We start from the raw sequence: 20,256 nt of genomic DNA, 5'->3' as shown, positions 1-20,256 counted from the left end.
TTTTTTTTTTTTTTTTTTTTTTTTTTGCCTGCGAAAATGCGGATAATGCCATGTAATTATTCAGAAATTTATTTAAACTGATATGAGAAATAAAGTTTTTTTTAAAAAAACTTTTCTTTGAAGAAAGGCAGAGGTAAAAGTAGGGAAACTTGAGGATTATTTCAGACAAGCTAAACCATTTCTAAGAAAGAAGTAGTGCTGGTTCTCCAAAACAAACTGTCAAGCAAGAACCAACAGAAGAGCCAGTAAACAGGAATACAGCCACTCATCTCCAGGGAGAACAGACCTGTCTCTGCCCACTAAACAGATGAAACAAGCAAAAAAGTGCACCAAAGTCTTCCAACTGTTAGGATGGCCAGAAAGGGCATAAGGGATGCAAGAGAGAAAGTAAGCCTGTGAATCCTCAAAGGTATTTTTTCCTATAATTTTTGGAGGGAAGCCGGCTAAAAACAGGAAGATATCTGGAATGTTGACAAAAGTCAATATTCTCCACAAATTACTCCGACCTTGCCTAGGCAGTGACCTTCACACCACCACTGGTTTAATGGCATTTATTTCTACAGTAGCTGATTTCACTATTAAACAGAGATGCAGCGTACAGGATAATAGAACTAAATCACTCTTGTAAATATTTAATATCACCGCCTTCCTTTTTTCCTTTTAACAAATCACTATCAAAGGCTGAGCACACAGTAGAAAACACACTTATTTATTCTATCCTGGAAAAAAAGCTTAGTGCTCATGCATTTTATCTATCTAGTTCTCCAAATGACTTTGACACTTGAGAGCCCTTGTGATCAAAACAGTCTGAAGGGAGGCAATTTTGCAACAATTTAAGAACCGATTTCCTGCACCCATCAACATCCCCCAAGACTGCCTCACGGCCAGGCACTAAACTTAACCCATCAGATGCAGGGTAGAACCCTGAAAAAATTGTTTTTTAAAAAGAAAACCCAGAAATGATACTGGCTTAAAGATAAATACACTCTCATTTGGAAAAAAAAATTTTAGTTGAAAAAATTACAAATAAAATGACAACCACTTTTAAAGGAATAAAGGAAGTGCAAACAACTATTAAGCAACAGTTTGGAAATCAGTCCCTAGTGAATATCATCACAGCTCATCTTTATTGCACTCAACATGCATCCACACTGTTATAAATAGTCAACATGGGACAGCAAGAAAGAAAAAGTTATGGGTATAAAAGCTTTTTAAAAGTCAACTGGTGTCACCATCTTACTTCAGCCAAGACAAAGCCATCAACAAAGCAAGTACGTAAGTGGTACAAAGCATCATAAAATACTAAAATTCAAGGCAGCTTACTGACAACTTTGAAAGCTGGAGTCGCATCGGTTCCCAGGAAGACGAGTAATTTAAGAGATAACCTTTTTTAGAAAGTTTGCACACTGAAACTTCCAGAATCTTCCTTATATGGCATTATCAACAATGATCTCAGCAGCCTATGAATGATCTATAACAAATACCATCAACAGTGAAGATGGGCAGGACTTAGAGGCAACTTGGTGGGAGGAGAAAGAAAACAACATCTGAAGTCAGAAAGTCTGGTCTAAGCCCCGATTGTGCTACAAATTTTCCGTGCAGTGACAAACACATCACTCATGCCCTCTCAGCATGTTCTGTCATCCACAAAATCACTGTGGAATGAACTAAAGGAATTCGAAGTCCCCTTTGAGCTCCGAAATTATATGCTTCTAAGATTTGAGGAAGCAAATCAGCATTTTTTAAAAGTAACTCAACCAAATGTCTTTGTTTTCTTCTCGGCTCATATAGTTCCATCAAGTAATATGAGGAATCCTATAGCTTTGTGTGCACAAAAAAAGCAGACACATCTATCAAAAACCTAAGAACGAACAGGTTTTATGAGGATTACTATTTTTAGTGTGGGAGGCTCATAAGCAGGAGTGTCCAATCTTTTGACTTTCCTTGGCTACATTGGAAGAGGAAGAATTGACTTGGGTCACACATGAAATACACTAACGTTAATGATTTCTGCTGTGCTTAGAAAAAAAATTCACACACACAAAAAATCTCATAATGTTTTAAGAAAGTTTAAGAATTTGTGTTGGATTGCATTCAAAGCCATCCTGGGCCGTGTGCAGCCTGCAGACCGGGGGTTGGATGAACTTGTTCTAAAGGAAGAGACTAATGATTCCGTCTTGCAATGGAGGTACACAAAGACCCTCTCTACTGAAAACATAATGGGATCTCAGGAAGGCTTGGGGCTGGCCCTGTTGCAGAACTCTGCTAAGAAGTTACTTAATTCATCAAGTATTTACTAAGTTGTTTCTACAATGGGGCAAGCACTGTTACAGGCACTGGATATACCAAGACAAACAAAATCAGATACTGCCTCTGATTTTATGGTGTTTGTATTCTCATGAACTGCTTATTATTTAACATTGTGTAGTACTATTTTAATTTGCACAGCACTTTCACCTGCATTGTATCAATTATTAGCCAGAACAAACCTACCAAGTAGGCATTTTACAGGTAAAAACACAGATGGTCAAAAAGATTGAATAATATGTTCAAAGTTCCCAGACTTAATGAGTGATGCTGATATTGACAAGATATATTTATGATAATTAATGTTTGTTAATGTTTAAGATAACTAAACTAATGCTTATATATGTTAGCTAAGCTCTACCATAAGCCTTTAATATTATTGTCTCAATAGGTCCTCTCAGCAGCCTTATGAAGTATGTAGTATTCTTGCCCCGTTTTGCTTATTAGGATAATGAAGCTTAACAAGGTTGTATAGCTTGTGAGGGTCAAACACTACCATCAGTACTCTAACCCACCATATTTTATTCCCCAGCATTCTGAATTAGGTCCTCACATATACCTCACTGTTCTATTTGTTCCATAATGCTGACCCTAGGTTAGAATTATTCACACCTGGAGATCTAGTATTCCAGGTTCAGTTGTCACACGGCTCAATTAGTTTAGAACTGTGGAACCTCACTCATAACAATTTGGGCCAAGGCATTTGTAAAGACTCATTATTGGTCACTTGGGGAAACAAGGGAGTGTATGCCTGGCTCAGCAAACTACATCTCCAAGACCAGATAAATAGCTCCAGGCAAATGGTGTACTACAGATGGATCAATGGCTGCCACTTCATACTGAACAGACAGCACATAAATAGGACAAAGTCCTCAGCTGTGCACTGAGACAGCCCACAAAATCCTTAGCTGAGCCAATGACTTCTAAACAAGTAATTCCTACCAGAAAGCAATTCCTTCACCTACATGTTCACTGTCTGGAAAAAAAAAAGTCATTCATAACCAGACTCTCAGGATGAATGACATTAGACAGACAGTAGAGAAACAACCATGATGACTGTTGACCTGCTCCAAATTTGAAAGCAAATAAGACTAAAGTTCCTAGTAGTTTTGTCATGTTATGCTGAGATCAGCTCTTCCTAGCGTTAAGCAGCCATTCTCAGAAGTATTGTTTATGCACACTATATGGATATCTGTTTAAGTACTCAGGTAATACAAACTGGAAGTGTTCTAACCAGACTAGTATCTTTACAATTGCAGTTGTTTTAACATCTGTGGTGTGTCTTTTACCAGGAAGCAGTAATTTCCCTATTTAAATAAACCCTTCCAAAAAAACTATTCCCAACCAAAACAGAAAATGTAGTTAAAAGGATTCTTGAGTTAAGCCAAGCCAAAAGCTTCCTTCAAATTTTACAGTCATTAAGCCTTGTAATATTAGCTTTGGTAGCTACTTTAAAATTACTGTCCAAAGTTTTTTTAACTGAACACTAACTAGTTCTAATTCTAGCTATTTTCATCCAAAATGAAAATCATAGAAAAGGGTTTCATGTCAAATAAATTTTGGTAACTTTGAAATGTACACTTTCCTTCTCAGAGGTTTGTAATTTGCCTTGTCAAAACAAAGGCTCTGAGAAGTCCCGCAGTCAATAAACCTGCTTAATTTAAAACTATGTTTTCAGAACTTACTTTTTCCAGTTTTTTTTTTCCTTGAAATATTATTAGCATTTCTAAACATTGAGTACACATGGACACCAAGAAGGTAACAAGACACCAGGAACTACTTGAGGGTGGAGGATGGAGGGTGGGAGGAGGAAGAGGATGGAAAAACTACCTATCGGGTACAATACTTATTACCTGGGTGATAAAATAATCTAGATACCAAACCCCTATGGCACACAATTTACTATATAACCAATCTGCACATATACCCCAAACCTAAAGAAAAGTTAAAAAAATAAAGATTATTAGCATTTCTCAAAATTTTTTCGGAAGATGACAATCTGGCTGAACGTGCTATATAATACCAGGTTCTACAAGATGACAAAACTTCCTCAAATTCACCCAGATTTCTATTTTTCCTTGGGCCTATTTTGAAGCCATATAATGCATTGTTTTTAAAGAAACAGAACATTTAAAACTTCCCCAGTTAATACACAAATAGGTTTAATAAGTCTAGGTTTAATAAGCAAGAGGCTAATATTTGATTGAGTTTCACAGTCCTTTCATCAACTTCATAGCACACAAGTCATTATAGGTAAAATACTGGACCACAAAACTCACATTATCAAGTTCAGGTTCAGAGATATCACTAATAAAAGAAGAGTGTGTTGTTCAATGCATATTTGCCATTTAGCAATTATTACCAGCAACAAGGAACAACGGATTATAGTAACAAATTTACTTCAAATATTTCAAGAAAATGGGTTGAGAGACCTTTCTATATTTCTTTATTGTTTGAAAGACTTTTATTTGGAGAGAAGTATAATAGACACACACAAACACACACACACAATAGTATTTGAGGTTTGAGATTTATTTTTGTATAGTATCAAGCCAATGTACTGACTCTCGTTTCAATAACAGATCTGCAGGCATTTGCGAGGCATAGTCCTTAGCTTATCTTTAAGTAAAAATTTGGATTGTCAGGCAGCTCATTGCAAATAAGGTTCTTTTCAAAACTCAGATCTGATGCATCCAAGCCCACTTGCACATCATTCATTTAATAACCTGTGTCTGTGCTAAAATATAAAATCATCCTAAGGAAGTCAAAGTACAGAGAAAAGCAGGCTTTGCAGGGGTTTCATTTAAAAGGGCTGCAGAGCATGGGGGACCCAGTTCTCTTTCAGTTCTATGGTCTTTACTATGCTACATTACCATAAAGCTTAGGAAATGAGCTATTACACACCATCATCCCTCCTAACCGCTATCACAGAAAATCACACACTCACAGAACAGCATTAATTGTCAGAATTAGCAACCATTTAAAAGGCAGCTGTTCTTTCACTCTTAAATAGGCTCCAAATTTCAGTTTTCTCCCTGCATTGGCCGCTCCATCTATTGCTCTTACACACGCACACACATGCATGCACACGCACACAACGGCTCTTCAAACAAATTTTTTAAATTCTCTATATTCATTTAAAAAAAAAAAAAACAAGAAAATGTTATTAAGCAACATTTTCATCCCAATACTTGCCATCGTTGTTACAACCGGCTGGAAAGCTTCCAACCTGCACGGAAGCACTTTTCAAAGCTCCAGGTGGAAGGTCTCTGTTTTGTGTGGGTTAGGGGAAAAAAAGAGCAGTATCTCTTTAAGAGTCAACAGTAAATTAACTTGCCCAAAAGACTGAAATAATTAGCAGTTAGTAGCTTATTAAAAGGATGGCAAAGGCCAAGCTGCCATCTGGGATCTCCAGTTTCTTGTGATTGTTATTATGTCAAGATGTGCAAGTTGCATTAGGTTTCATGTCACCGCGCCTGCCCTTGCTTTACATGTAAATTTTAATGAAAGATGCAGCACTTTTACAATCAGATGTCTATCAAAAAGTGTTATTAGTCTGGCTTTTTACAAAGCATATGGTCTTTTCCACCTCTGTTATTCTGCTTACCACTAAATGCCTTAGGAAAAAAAAAGAGAAAAACTCAATAATATCAATTAGATATTCTCTTTGTATAGAGGGAAACCTGTGCTTAATCAAAAACAGGGCAAAGCTACCTCACAAGAGGACAATATTTTTGCTTCTATTTACACACAGTGAAAAACCACACTGCCTGGGTGTCTCACAAGGTTAATCCTTCTTAAAGAAAGTTAAGCAACCTAGAGCCTGCCTACTGATTATTACACAGATAAACACAATTTTGGATTGAGTGGGGAAAATGCATGTATTTATTAAAGATAAACGGCAATTTTAAAAAAAATAAATCAGTCAATAAAGAAAAATGGCAGAAACGGTCACAACGGAAACTTATAGTGATGGGCATATTCTATTTCTTGATTTGGATGATATCTACATAGGTATACACAGGTTAAAAAAAAAAAAACCTTCAAGCTGTATGCTTAAGAGCATGCCTTTTATACACTTTGCACTGTGTATGCTATCCCCAGTAAGCAAATAAATGACAAGCAAATAAAAAATTCCCTATGTGTTCACACACAAAGCACATTTTCTTTTCTGATTCTGATAATGTAAAGCGTGGGTGATCTGACTAAATGATTACCTAACAATTTCCCTTTAAAATAAAAACTTAATTTAAAACTGCATATATAAAATACATTTAAAACAGTGCATTTAAGACTTATTACTTGAAGAGAGGTGTTTGTTACATCTGAAAGCTATTTTCAAACTCCCATTGACTGTGAGCAAGGTGTCAGAGGGCTGGGTCTATGTTTGCTCAGTTTCTGTGTACTCAGTACCTAGCATATCGCTGGCTCTCCACCAATATTTGTTGAATGCCAAATAAGCATTGCTTTTCTAATATTATAGCAGAGGATCTGTCAAATTCTGATACATGTCACCCTGGAATCTATTATTTTCAGTACACCTACAAATGGCAACTACGTATAAAAACACAATATACCAGTACAAGCCTATTAATATGTATTTGCACAAATTGTACCTATACTCAGATATACACTGCCCTACACAACTAAGAAACAGACGATGGCATGTACAAGCCTAAGCACATGGGGAAATGCACTGTGCTTGTTCTCTCATTAAATATCTTTCCATCAGACTATTCTTTCAAAGTCTTTGCAAATGAGATGTATCTTAAAGACAACACAATTCCAAACATTCTTTGCCTGTAGGTGCTATCAAAGTCAGATTTATGTGTGTATACATATTGATCTACAGTTGAAAATTATATATCTTCTAAGGTTAACCAACTCAACTGGATAAGCAAAGGATAGATCATTATTCATACCTTAGAGGAGAAAGTGTTTTATAACATATATACACAGACATAAAATCTATAAGTAATCAATAAATCCAAATTGATCATTGAGGAGGAGGAAACAGACATGTTGTTTCAAAATCTGAGAAATAATTTCTTTTATGTATTGTCAATCGGAATTTAATTAAAACATTATACTGATACATTGTACATTTTATTAATAAATCTTCTGTTCACATCAACACTTTTTTGAATGCTCCAATAAACATCCATGCAAAAAATGTCTGGTGTCCAGCGAAAATTTCTAAACAAGAAAAAAACACACTTTTCATATTTTCAAGCACCATCTCAAAGACATCCCTGCCAAAATACAGAGCTGCTAAAATCAAGCAATTTACTTTTTTATGTTTAAAATAAATCTATTTTCCCCCACAGACTTTCAAAACATTAGAAGAAGAAAACATACATGGAAAACAGGCTTCTTCAAAAAACAAAGCGATTTTATATTCATTGTCAAGAGGACAAATCAGTGGTGGATGAGAAACAGATGAGACAAGAGATGGAAATGTAATACTGCTCCTATTTTATTATAATTAGATATTTATAGAGCACAGATGAGTTTATTTTCATAATTAGTAGCTGGCATTAGTAAATGAATTTGCATACACAGTTGGCTATCAAGGCAGTAACTTATTTTCAGGGCTCTCGAGTCCCAGCAGGGACAAGACGGGGTTCAACTCCTCAAATCAGCTTTCTTAATGTTATTACCAGTAAAATGCAATCTACATGAAATCATGTTCAAATTCATGTAGCTTGATTATCCCTTTCCAGTTTGGCCAGTGTTGATTAGCTCAGCATTAGAAGGCCAGTGATCAAATCTACATGGGAAAAATAAACATAAACAAATCAAAAGGGCCTTCTAAACTCTAAAGGACTAGGATAGATCTTAGGGTCAACACTATCTAATTCAGTGAATACAAAACTCTGTAGAGCAAAAGGAAAAAGAAACGAAATCCCCCTGCTGCCCCGGCTGCCCTAAAGGTTTAAAAATCAGTTCTTGATCATTGTTGAAGATGTCAGATACCTCTCTCCCAGGTCATTCTCTGCATTCACCATACCTTCCCCACGCTTTCCCACACCACACTACAAAAGCAACTTTACCCAACACAGACCAGCCTCTCTGAAGGTAGTGCCAAGGGTAGGAAGGATTCCTGGTAACTGATCACAGCAATGGTCAAACAGAAAATTAATCAAACTACCTCCCTCTACTGACATCCAGTAAGAAATTTTGAAGGCATCTTTTTCTCCTCCCTTATTCTCAAACCAAAGGTAAAAATCTTATGGCTCATGCACCAAATCATCTGGCACGCAGGTACATACCTGTGTGTGTGTTCATACGTACGTATAGAGGAGAAGATACCTTGACATTTTTATCATGTCCACTTCTGGCTTTTCTTGAGCATCTGGCGACTGTGCCTGCATCCTTGCGTAGCAGCAATCAGCTGGAGCAGAGTGGAGGCTGCTGCCTTTGATGGCACTTGCGCTCTCCAGTTTGCCATGATTCCCACCATGACCTATTGCTTCTCTTAACCTAGGATGCTATTTATCCCCAGGTCTACTTCATAATACTGGTCAGGACCCTGCTGGCTTTTGGGTCTGTGACCCCTGCCCTGAGTTCAGTTTCAAGGGAAGGTATTTGGTAACCTCATCCAGAATGGGTAATCCCTAAATGGACTAGAAGAAGGGGAAGAAGGCCAAAATATACTCTCAACACTTAAATGGGGGCTTTCAAAACAGCTGACCAAGGCTAGTTGCTGAAGTCCTCTGTGTGAGCCACTTCTAGGTAAGTTCGCGCTTGTTTTTGGCCATGTCCTGCCCAACGGCCTCCTGAACAGAGTGGTTTTTGTTATAGCCTACCCACCCTGCTCAGTTCTATAGATTTAACTTGACAATTCTTTCCATTATGGATTTACTACTTCATCAATCAGCTTTAAAAGAATGACAACATCTGAGGTATATTCCTTCTTTTCTCTGACAAATGTCTAAGAATAAATTCAAGACCTCTCCCATGTTTATTCTGGTGTAATCTATAAAATTTTCCCTCTGACACTTGCACACAGAGGGCCAGAGAAGGCCTTAGTGAGGAGGGAACTGGAGCCAGAACACGTGGTCTCACTTCACGACCCATTGGGGCTCCTTTGCTCAGTGATTGGGGGGCATGAGGGTTGTGATAAGGAACACATATAAGTAAGTAGAGTGATTTCATTACTAATGTCAGCATTGAAAATCTAATCCTGTCCATCTCCCCTCCCCCCATATCTAAAATCAGTTGTTTAGTTCAGTTAAACCATTACTTAATTTTGTAAGCATTCATTAAGTACAACTGTGGCCCTAGTACTGAGTTTGTGTAGAATGAGTGACAGAGAGAGCAAAGACACAGGTCTTGGTCTTTTGTGGGACAGGTTGTGGGGAGTGGATTGAAACACATGAGTAAATGTGACTCAAGGCAGTTTGACATAGTTACCTTATAACACAGCACAAAGTCTGGCAGACCTAGGAGCCTTGGATCTTCAAGGATAAGAGGGAGAAGCATGTTCAAGGACATTCAAGAAAGAGAGTAGTAGAGCTTGAGCAAAAGTCCGAAGGCGGGAGAACACAGTGTGGATGCAAGCAGAGTGACTTGGGGACTTTGGGAGATGGGGGAACTGGCAGGGGTGATGGTGGGTAGAGGGGGTATGCCCACTGAAAATAAAGCAGGGAAGGCATCTTGACAATTATACAACAAGAATCTACCTAAAACTTTGGAACAGATGAGCTACATGACCCGATTTAATTTTAATTTTGCTTTATTTTCACTTTCAGGAAGATAAACGACAGCAGAATAAGAGGATTAGAGATTCTGAGTCCTTTTTGCATGGAACACACTATACCAGACACATCTGGATGTTAATAAATGAATACGTTTGTCTTCAACATATGTGCAATCTAGTAGAGGGGAGTGGTCCAATTCCCAATTAACTTCCATATAAATTGTTAGAGAGGTACATGGAGGAAAAGCCCAACTCTGAATGGAGCATTCAAGGAAAATGTCACATAAGAAATGAAATATACGCATTTTTCAACAGGCAGAAAAAAGGGGATGAGGGACTGTTAGAAGGTAGAGAAACAGAATAAGCAAAGGTAAGAGATGAGGAAATTTTAGAGGTTATTTGGTATTCCACTTGGCTGGAGCAGCAACTTTGTAGCTAAACTTAACAGACGAGCAGGATCAAGGTAAACAGGACCATATAAGGGAAGGCTTTGAAAGTGGGATAACTAATCCTGTACTCCATTTGGTGGGTGGCAGAGTTTAAGCAATTCTCAACCACTGAATAGACTGGAAGAGAATAGAGGCAGAAAGACTAATTAGGAGAGGGCAATAATTGAGTAAGTGCTAACTGGAAACTGATCCAGGGAGGTGACAGTAGAGATGCAAGAGCCTTTCCGGAGGAGAGTCTCAACAAGCTCTCCCTCTACCAATTGCCTGGGAGTAGGAAGGTTCAGGAAGGAGAATGATAGAAAGTAATTCCTGGGTTTCACACCCGGTGATAAGGCGAGCGGGAACTGCATTAACAAATGGGGAGACATCATAAAGGGAAGCTGGTTTGTGGGCAGATGATATGAAGGTTGACTTTGAGCCTACTGATGTGCCTCCCTTAGTGGGGCATTTACACAGACGTATGTTACAGAGAATGCAAGGCGGTAGGCTGGAACTTATGACAGGTCAGTGCAGAGAGGGAGCTAGAAGGCTTAAACATGGAGGTCACCCTTGTATCCGGGAGAGGCAGTGTACAGTAGGGGTTAGGGGCACAGATTCTGGGTTCGATTCTCACTTAGTAGTCATCAACTTATGTTATCTGACTCTGTGCCTTATTGTTCTTATTCATAAAACAAGAATAATGCCACCACCTACCTCACAGACGAGTTATGAGCGTTAAGTGTGACAAGCCCATTAACCATATAGCACAATGGCTGGTACACGACAAGTACTCCGTAAGTGTTAACAGCTTCTAGTAGTGGTAGTAGCAATGACTCAGAGAAAGAAGATATCACATGCAAAATCTAAAAAACACTCAAAACATCTATTTTATGGGATGTTGTAGGGGATTAGGGAAAGACAAGGAGACAGAGACTGACTCTAATGTGTTGCCATTGAGAGAAGAGGCAACAGTGCCACATGCATCAGAAAAGTTGAGTCCTAGGCAGATTGGTGGCTGTGCCTCTGAGGTCATCGGTGCCTTCCACTGAGTAGCGTCAGTGGAGAGGTGGAGATACAGCCAGATGTAGCCCTTTAATCATTTATTCCTCTTCCTCTCCCCGCTTTTCCACCTACCTCCTTTCAAAAGATACCAACTTAGCAATGGGGTAAGGGTTCCCCATGACAGATTTCTGAGAATGAAGCCACCTGGAATTTGCATAAAAGGAACAGGCAATCAACCAACCCCAAAGTGGAAAGGACTGAACTGCTTCCAAGGCAACCATACATAACTTTTCAAAGACCCAGAAAAGCATAAAACTCAAATAAGAGATAGCCAGCTCACAGACGCGTCATTGAATCCATGCTTTCAATAACTTGTCAGCCTCTTCTTTCTTCAACACCCTCATGGCATAAAACACATTTCCTACTTCTGTTACTTGCCACTCTTTGAAGGAAGAGACAGCACACATACTCATTGAGATAGGGGCTGCAGAGTGAAGGAAGAAGCAGGGAAGACTAGATGCAGACACAGATTTATAATTTATCAGTTAACCTCTCCCTTCACTCCTGAACAACTAATCCAATTTGAGCTGGTGAGCCAGGTTCTCTAGGCTTGGGTCTCTGAGAGCTTTGATTAGAAATGGATGCGTTACCCAAAGGTGTGATGCGATGAAAGGCATGTCAGAGTGCTGGCACAAGCTTGCGCGCTCAGCCTCTCTCCTTTTCTCTGCCCACCTGGCAAAAGGCTGGCTTTGTAAGTAAAAGTCCTACATTACCTCTTTCTCCTCTTCCTCCTGACTGTATAACACAGTTTCATTCCTGTGTCCTTTTACACCCTCCCAGTCCCACCCTTCTGAGCTCATCACCCCAATAGAAAATTCCAAATCCCACATATACAGGAAATATAACACAGGAAAAATAAATAAATAAATAAATATCCCCCCTCGCAATTCCACATTAAATAAAATTTCAGGCAATTCACCAATACTCTCCCCTTCTCGTCTACCATCCTTCCCCCACCAATGTCATCCCCAAATTCAGTTATTTCAAGTAATAGCAATAATGATGCATAATTTCATACTTCCCTGTTCCCTCAATATATTTACTAGGAGGGGATCTTAGAACACCCTGCATGGAAGTAACATGTATCTTCCCCACACTGCGTAACCACTTTCAGAGTCCCCCATTCCTGCTAGAAAGAGTACAAGATCATGCAGAAGGCCCACCCTCAGTTTAGAGGGAGGCAGGCCAATACAGAATCATCCCAAACACTGAACATGAACTGCACTGAAGGGAAATGATAGCATTGGCTTTTATTTTATTCTTATTTTTCTGTTGTTGTTAAAAGCATTAATTTATAATCTGGACTGCATTCAGAATTGACAGTCCTCTTGGATGCATGAATATTTCAAAACGCAGATTGATAGTTATAATGATAAAAGTAAAGTGAGCTCTACCTTTACTTCTACCTACAGAAATGAAGGTCCAAGTAAGTAGAGGAAGCATGGTGTCCACCATGGAGGCGGCAAGAGAGAGAGAGAGAGAGACAGAGAGAGAGCAACGAGAGTCAAACATCAGCACACTGCAGACACACAAAGAGACGTAAAACACACAAAACAAAAACTCCCAACAGTAAAGGCAGTAGCATTGCAACATCCTGAGGAGGCAGCGCAAAACAAACATACAATGTGGAAGTTTAAACAAGCAGTAAACGCTGTGACCAGCAAGGCTGCTCCCTCAGCTTCATGTTCAAGCTCCATCCCATTCATTTCTTCTCAGTCCCACCCTCAGAAACATGCAAAAAGCACTGCACAGCCACATATACGTGAAATTGCATGCACTTAATGTAAAAATGATTAGGGAACATCTCAGAGAAGATAGGTTCTCCTGTATTTTCCTAACATTAATATGAGTTATGAGGACCAAGAGTATAACATACACATATAGGTGGTGTACACACAACATATGTAAATATTTCCACACATATTTACGGGCATCAAAAACAAATTAATAAGATTCAGTGGAAACCAGACAGAAACCTCCTTTTTTCATGTTGAAGGAATAAGGAAAAGGAAAGGGGTACTGGTGAGAAGAAGAGTATCAGTTTTTTAGGTAATCATCAAATGGGTGAGAACAGATAAGGCGATAGGAAATGAAAAAGAATGAAAGGAAGAGGAATGCAGTCAAAGGACCGCCTTAAAAACAGATTAAACTTCAAGTTGCAACTTAAAATATTAGTAGCACCAGTCACCCAGAAGAATTCTGCATCCTTTCTTGAAAACCTCTTGAAAGAGGAATTCACAACATCCATGTCTGTCATTATTTCTTTCTCTCTTTCTAGAAGGTACCAGACTTATTCCTCCAGAGCATGGTTGTATTTGAAGCTCTGTGTTGTGCATAAGGAATATAATATAGGCTGTCCAAATGTTTTTTATACCAGTGTTGGGATTTACCTTTCAAGATATCCATGCTGCATCAGTGTGTCTGCAATAAGCTAAATCAAGATCAAGGAAGTCCCCATCAGCTTATCCCACCTGCCACACTCTGTCCTATGATGTGATGGCACTCAGTTCTCCAGGCTACTATAAAGCTTGGAGGACTCCTGAGGGGCATCTGGGAGCATAAGGCTAAAGAATGTAGGAGGGGAAGAAATAATGTAGGAGGAGGTTATTGGGACTCTAAGAGTCTACTTTTGCTGGTGTAACTTGTCACCAAAGTTGAGTCATCAAATTCCAGCAATTCATAGATCTCGGTTCCTCAAAGAGATATGCTTAACTCTCTCAAGCTACCTGGACACTGCTCAACATTAGGTACATCCCCTACTCATGTCCACCTCATAATCATTTGCTGTTGGCCCTTCCCTCCCTGGCTAAACTGCAAGAACAGAAACTTGATCTCAGCCTCTTCTGGAGTGCCTTCTAATACTAGAGAACTCACCTGATCTCCTCTCCCAGTTCTATTTTTTGACATATGCTCTCTACCAAATCATCTCTTTATTGAAATTGCTGAAGTCCCCACCACTGATCTTGGCTTAGGTCTGGAGGATGCATTTACATAGGAAAAGTAGGCTTCCTCCTTACCTTGCTTTGCCAGTTCAGGATGCCCTTGACTGCCCACTTCCACAGCTAACTGGATGCCATAAACAAACTTCTTCCAGCCTTGGGCAGTTCCTTGATTTGATGATACTGCCCTTTATGTCAAAAATGTCTGATGGACTCAATGTCAGGGAGCAGGGGAGGGGAAGTCCCACCCTCCTCATGAGATCAAGAAAAACAGGAATATGTGGAATTATCCCTCTTTCCCCTTTTCTTTGGTCCTCCGAAAGAGGTACTGAGTCCCATGTATATTTCAACAGGACATAGTCAAGAAAATTAGAGTTTTGGTTATAGGGCAAGGCAGGTAGACCAATCTTGCAATCATCCCAAGGCTCAGAAGAAACACAATAGCAGCAATTGAACTGTGAAGGAAAAGACAATTTTAAGTAGGCTCAGCTCTCAACTCCTGATTTAGGCTGATAATGTGGAAAATTTTTATTTAGGAGAAAAAGACTTCATTCACAGCCCACCCTGTGCTTAGCTGAGCTGAATTTCCTGCACAGTTCATTCCTTGCATATTTGAATATTTTAGGTTGCAGATGCTGAATTTACAGATCTTTATATGCAGTTTTCTTCAGGGTGTATAATGAGTTAGAATTCTGCCATGAGGACATTAACATGTTCTTTAGGTGGTTTTTGCTTTTATATAAAACTGAAAACAGTCAAACCCCCAAGGGCTTCCTTTGACCATGGAGAGCAGATCATTATGGGCAGTGGAATGGAGGGGAAGACAAAAAGCAAACCGTTCCTCAGAGGGAAATTCAGGGAGGAGCCCAGCTCCTCTCCCCCATCCTGGAGCCCCGGCATGGGGCCTAGGGAGGAGCAGGAGGAAGTTAACCGCTTGGTTGCTCTGAAATTAGCTTCATACACCCTCATTATCGACACCGTCATGCCTGGTTTCATGCTTCCCTCTTGGATGCAGCCCAGCAGGGCCAGCGCCCAAAATGACAAATGGCGGTGGAGAATGGAGAAGCCAAGGGGACAATGGAGATGGGAAACCACGATGCATCAAGGAAGGTGCCCCCACCCCCACTGCGGAGGGTCCTGCAGCCAGCCTGGCCCAATGCGGGAAGGACAGGCAGCGAATGGCCTGCCAGTAACGATGAGGCTCTGTGACCAGCCAGAGGCAGGGAGGCAAGCGGTTCAGGCAGCTGCAGGACCACAAGCACAAAGCACCTACCTTGTTCACTCATCATGAGGTGGGAGAGGCCTGAGGAAGAGAAAAAGGGAGAAAGGGAAGAGGAGCGGGGAAGGGTAAGGAAAAAAAGAAAGAAGACAAAGTTAAAATCTCAAAAGCAATACAATCTTAATTCTTGAGTGGAAAAAGGAGTGGCAAGGGCCACGTGCTTGCTCATACGTCACAGACTCCACATGCACATATCCTGGGACATGCAACAAGCATGGACACCCCAGCCTTCCTGCTGCTGGGCAGAAAGCCTGGCTTTCTAGCTTACAGTCTTGTGTTTGCGGAACTGCTCTGGGCCTAATCTCAAGAACTTTCCTTTTACCATTGTTCTCTGCAATAAGTAGGATTTGTGGTAGATCTGTTAAAGATTAAGTCCCTTGGGAAGTAGACTTAAGATGCCAGGTAAAGTTGGTTTCTTTCTTTTAAATTACTTATAATAGTAATACACAGTCACTGTAGAAACTCGGGAAAATCATCAGAATAAAATAAAATATCAGTTGCAATTCTACCTTGCAGAGACTACCATCCAATTTTTTTTCCTCTAGATAGTCTTCTCTACAAAAAGTGAATCATATGGAATATACCAAATAAGTTCCTGCTTGCAAGAGTTGCTCAGACAACCTGGAACTGTTTCTATCACTGTCATGTTAGCCCAGGGACAATGACACCACTTCTTCCACTTCTCCCCTACCATCTTTCCTGGAAAGGCCTCCACACTTGATCAGGGAGGACTAGCCCAACACTGAATGGTTATAAAAGCTATGTAAATTCCAAGTAAATAGATAAGAGAACCTCTGGTTATATTATTATGGAAGGCAAACAGGGATACTAAGAGTTCCTTGGTTCAGGAAAGCACAAGCCTTGATAAATCTATTAAAAAGAAAAGATTTTCAACCAGGAACCAACTGTACCAGTTATCTGCTCTTGTATTGGTTCTGTTATTACTGGAGATATTTGACAATATCCAAATCACTCCAGAGAACCTTTACTCTGAGCAAAATTCAGGGATATAGGGGATTAATAAAGAAAAAAAAAAACTCTAAAGTATGGAAATCTCTAAATGTTTTTGGAGATTACTAGAGATTTAGAAAAGCAATCAGAGACAAAATATAGGTCAAGCAACCGACTTTTAAAAGATCAATGATATATTAAATACACAGATACGCATGCCACAAATGTCATGGGGTCTATTTTTTAAACAAATTTCATTAAACTATAATAATATTTTAAATATTATACAATTTTAGTATTTGTTGCTCTAGGACCAGAATAAATATTCATGGAAGAATGAAATCATGACAAAACAAGTCATTCTCATGATTTGTTTTGTTCAAAAAATTCATTTTGTGTCTTTGTGGGGGAAGGGTATAGCAAGAAGACAGGAGAAAAGGCCCTAGATTTGATTAAGGGAAACTTCCATAGAAATAACTGTTCTTAAAATGTCTGTTGGAGTATGTGGCAAGGGAAACAGGGACAGAACAGGTGTATGAATTCAGAAGGTGACCCTCACAAGAGTGGCTCACACCTGTAATCCTAGCACTTTGGGAGACCAAGGCAGGAGAATAGCTTGAGTCCAGGAGTTCGAAACCAGCCTGGGCAACATAGCGAAACCCCGTCTCTACAAAACAAAAATTAAAAACTTAGCTGGGGTGGTGGTGTATACCTGTAGTCCCAGCCACTTGGGTGGGCACTGAGGTGGGAGGATCACTTGAGCCAAGAAGTTTGAGGCTACATTGAGCTGTGATCGCACCACTGCACTCCAGCCTGGGTGACAGAGCAAGACCTTGCCTCAAAAAAAAAAAGAGAGAGAGAAGAAAAAAAAAAAAAAACAAGGATAAGGAAGATCTGAAGAGCTACCTAAGAGTCAAATACAGAGTTAAAAAGGGCAAACATTTTACTCCCGAGATTAAAGATGTTTGGCAGCTGCAGGAAGAAGTGAGTAGGAAAGAGATGGAAGAGTCTTTATTTGACCCATGTTAATATTTTTTAAATTTACCAAATAAAGAGTGAACAGGACATTTGGTAGTAAGAGGGGATTCAAGCCTCATAAAAACCCCTACAGTTGCACCTTATCTTGTGCTTCCCAAAAAGTGTATATCACTGATGATCTATATTGGCCACCTGGAGATGATTATTTAAAAACAAAGATCCTGGGCTTCACCCAAGACCTAATGAATCAGAATTTTGGGAAGGAATGGGGGCCAGATCTGAATTTTAAACGACTTGCCCAAGTGATTCCCACGTTTACTGGAACTTGAGAGCCACCCCTTTAGAGTGGCCTATAAATCACATTTTGGTCAATTAAATTGTATAATAAATGCACTAAGGGGAATTGGATATTTAATAGAAACCCGCAGTGGACCCTTTCATAAAGGGAAGAATCCTTTTAAAATGCAAATAACTCACCACCTGCGTTTTAAAAATTCAAATATGTACTTATCAGGTTTTATTAAACTACATATGTAGTTGCAGTATTGCCACTCAAATAAAATGTTCATATTCGACTTATAAAACCCTTAAATAGAAATACTAGGCCAGAAAATGAGATATGTGATCCTGATGCCAAGACTTTGTTTTTATAGCCAATAAAGCAAAATGGATATGAATCAGTGTGACAGGAAACAGGATTGGGGGGAAAAAACCACGTAACCGTAATATGATTTGTTTTATTTTGCTTTTTGAGAAAAGAATTTTCTTCCACTTTCAAGGGCTTTTACAAAATCAGTACATTTTCTTGCACAAATCTGTCCTCAGAGCTTGCAGAGTTAAAAACTAGAAACCAAGAATTCCATCATGCCCAGGTCTATTTTGAAATTCTGCTTCTCCGCCTTCTACCTCAAACACTCCTACTTGCTGCTAAAAATCTCAAGCCCCTCAACAGTGAATGGAAGTACCAACAACCAATTATCCAAACAATTCATGTATCTACCACATGCATAGACTAGTGGGGATACAAGTAAGTGTGGGGTATCATTCCTGACCTCTAGAGTTCAGTCTAGCTGGGAAGGTATGCATGTGCTTATATTTACACACACACACATTTGACATATATACTGATACCTGACAGTGATGCATGGGGGATCAAGGACTTCAGAGCCAGATTTGATTTCCATCTGTGCTACTTTCTAACTTGTGACGCTAGGAAAGTTGTTAAACATTTCTTTGCCTTGATTTTCCTATCATAAAATTTGACTAATGATAATGCCTACCTCAAAAGTTATTTTGAGGATTAATATATATAAATTTGTGCCTACACATAGGAGCTTTTTCTTTTCTTTTTTCTTTTTTTTGAGACGGAGTCTCACTCTGTTGCCCAGGCTAAAGTGCAATGGTGCAATCTCGGCTCACTGCAACCTCTGCCTCCCAGATTCAAGTGATTCTCCTGCCTCAACCTTCTGAGTAGCTAGGATTACAGGTGTGTGCCACCATGCCTGGCTAAATTTTGTATTTTTAGTAGAGATGGGGTTTCGACATGTTGGCCAGGCTGGTCTCGAACTCCTGACCTCAGGTGATCTGCCTGCCACAGCCTCCCAAAGTGCTGGGATTACAGGCATGAGCCACCATGCCCAGCCTGACAAGAGCTTTATAACAGTTGTTGATGTTATTTTTATTATGCTATGAAAATACACTGACATGTAAGGCAACACTTATTATAGTACCTGACAGACAATAGGTGTTCAGTGTGTGTTTGATGATTGAATGAGGAGTGAATGGATAATTGCTAAGTGTCAAATGATTAATTCAGACAACAAGACCAGTAGGGACTATAAAGAGGGTCCCAGGTGCTCAGAAAAGGTTTCTGGAGGACAGAGGAATTTTTAACTGTCTTGGAAAATGGTTTAGGGTTTAGATGGAGGACATTCCAGGGCAGCATGAACTCCCAGGATCACAACGTGCATTGGTAAGGACTTTTCTGTTCAGTTTTTCAGAAGCAACCAGGACACTGCCAGGCACATAGTTGGGACGTAATAGGATGCTACACAAATAAAGGAATGAATACATGTGCATAGTTCATATAAGGAAAAAGTGAAAGACGATCCTAAGAATCAGAGTATGGAGGTCTTAGGTTTCAAGGCTAAGCAAAGTAGACTTGATCTTGTCCCTGATGGGAGACATCGAGGGTTCGTGAGCAAAAGAAAAACCCAAGGAAGATGATATCGAAGAAGATTATTTTTGCAATACTGTGGACGAGATGGGTTAGAGGGAAAGAGACGGAGGCACAGAGATCAGTTACAGGGGAAGGGCCTAAATTAGTATCATGGCAATGGGAAAGAAAAAGAAAAAGAGGACTGAACAGGCTTTGGTGATGGATGAGATGCTTTAGGAAGGGTGGATGGGAGACTGGGGGAAACAGTAACAGAAATAGGAAGGTGGGATGGAGTAGGGGGATGGATTCAAGGTGGTGTGAATAATGAGTTCTACTTGACATATAAAGAGCTGAAAGGAGGAATCAGTCAAGCAAAAGATCCAGTGTGCCCTTAACAATCTAAGACTACAGTCTGAGAGAGTCAGGACAAATATTAATATAAGGGCTTCTCA

General features: G+C 39.6%; 1 protein-coding gene across 1 annotated transcript in view; it reads right to left on the bottom strand.

Annotated features, from left to right (window-relative positions):
- Positions 1-20,256, bottom strand: part of LOC108534983 (neurexin-3) — a 766,104-nt gene that overhangs the window by 695,182 nt on the left and 50,666 nt on the right. Inside the window, exons 3-4 of the mRNA XM_017880661.1 lie at positions 15,712-15,741; positions 12,894-12,905 (exon numbers count right to left, since the gene is read on the bottom strand). Coding sequence (XP_017736150.1) covers positions 12,894-12,905; positions 15,712-15,741 — 42 coding nt within the window. The remainder of the gene's footprint in view (positions 1-12,893; positions 12,906-15,711; positions 15,742-20,256) is intronic.

This window comes from Rhinopithecus bieti, unplaced genomic scaffold (genome assembly GCF_001698545.2).
Source record: "Rhinopithecus bieti isolate Rb0 unplaced genomic scaffold, ASM169854v2 scaffold_11380, whole genome shotgun sequence".
NCBI classification, from domain to species: domain Eukaryota; kingdom Metazoa; phylum Chordata; class Mammalia; order Primates; family Cercopithecidae; genus Rhinopithecus; species Rhinopithecus bieti.
The sequence above is the reverse complement of the archived record's forward strand: the minus strand, read 5'-3'. Positions and strand labels throughout refer to the sequence as shown.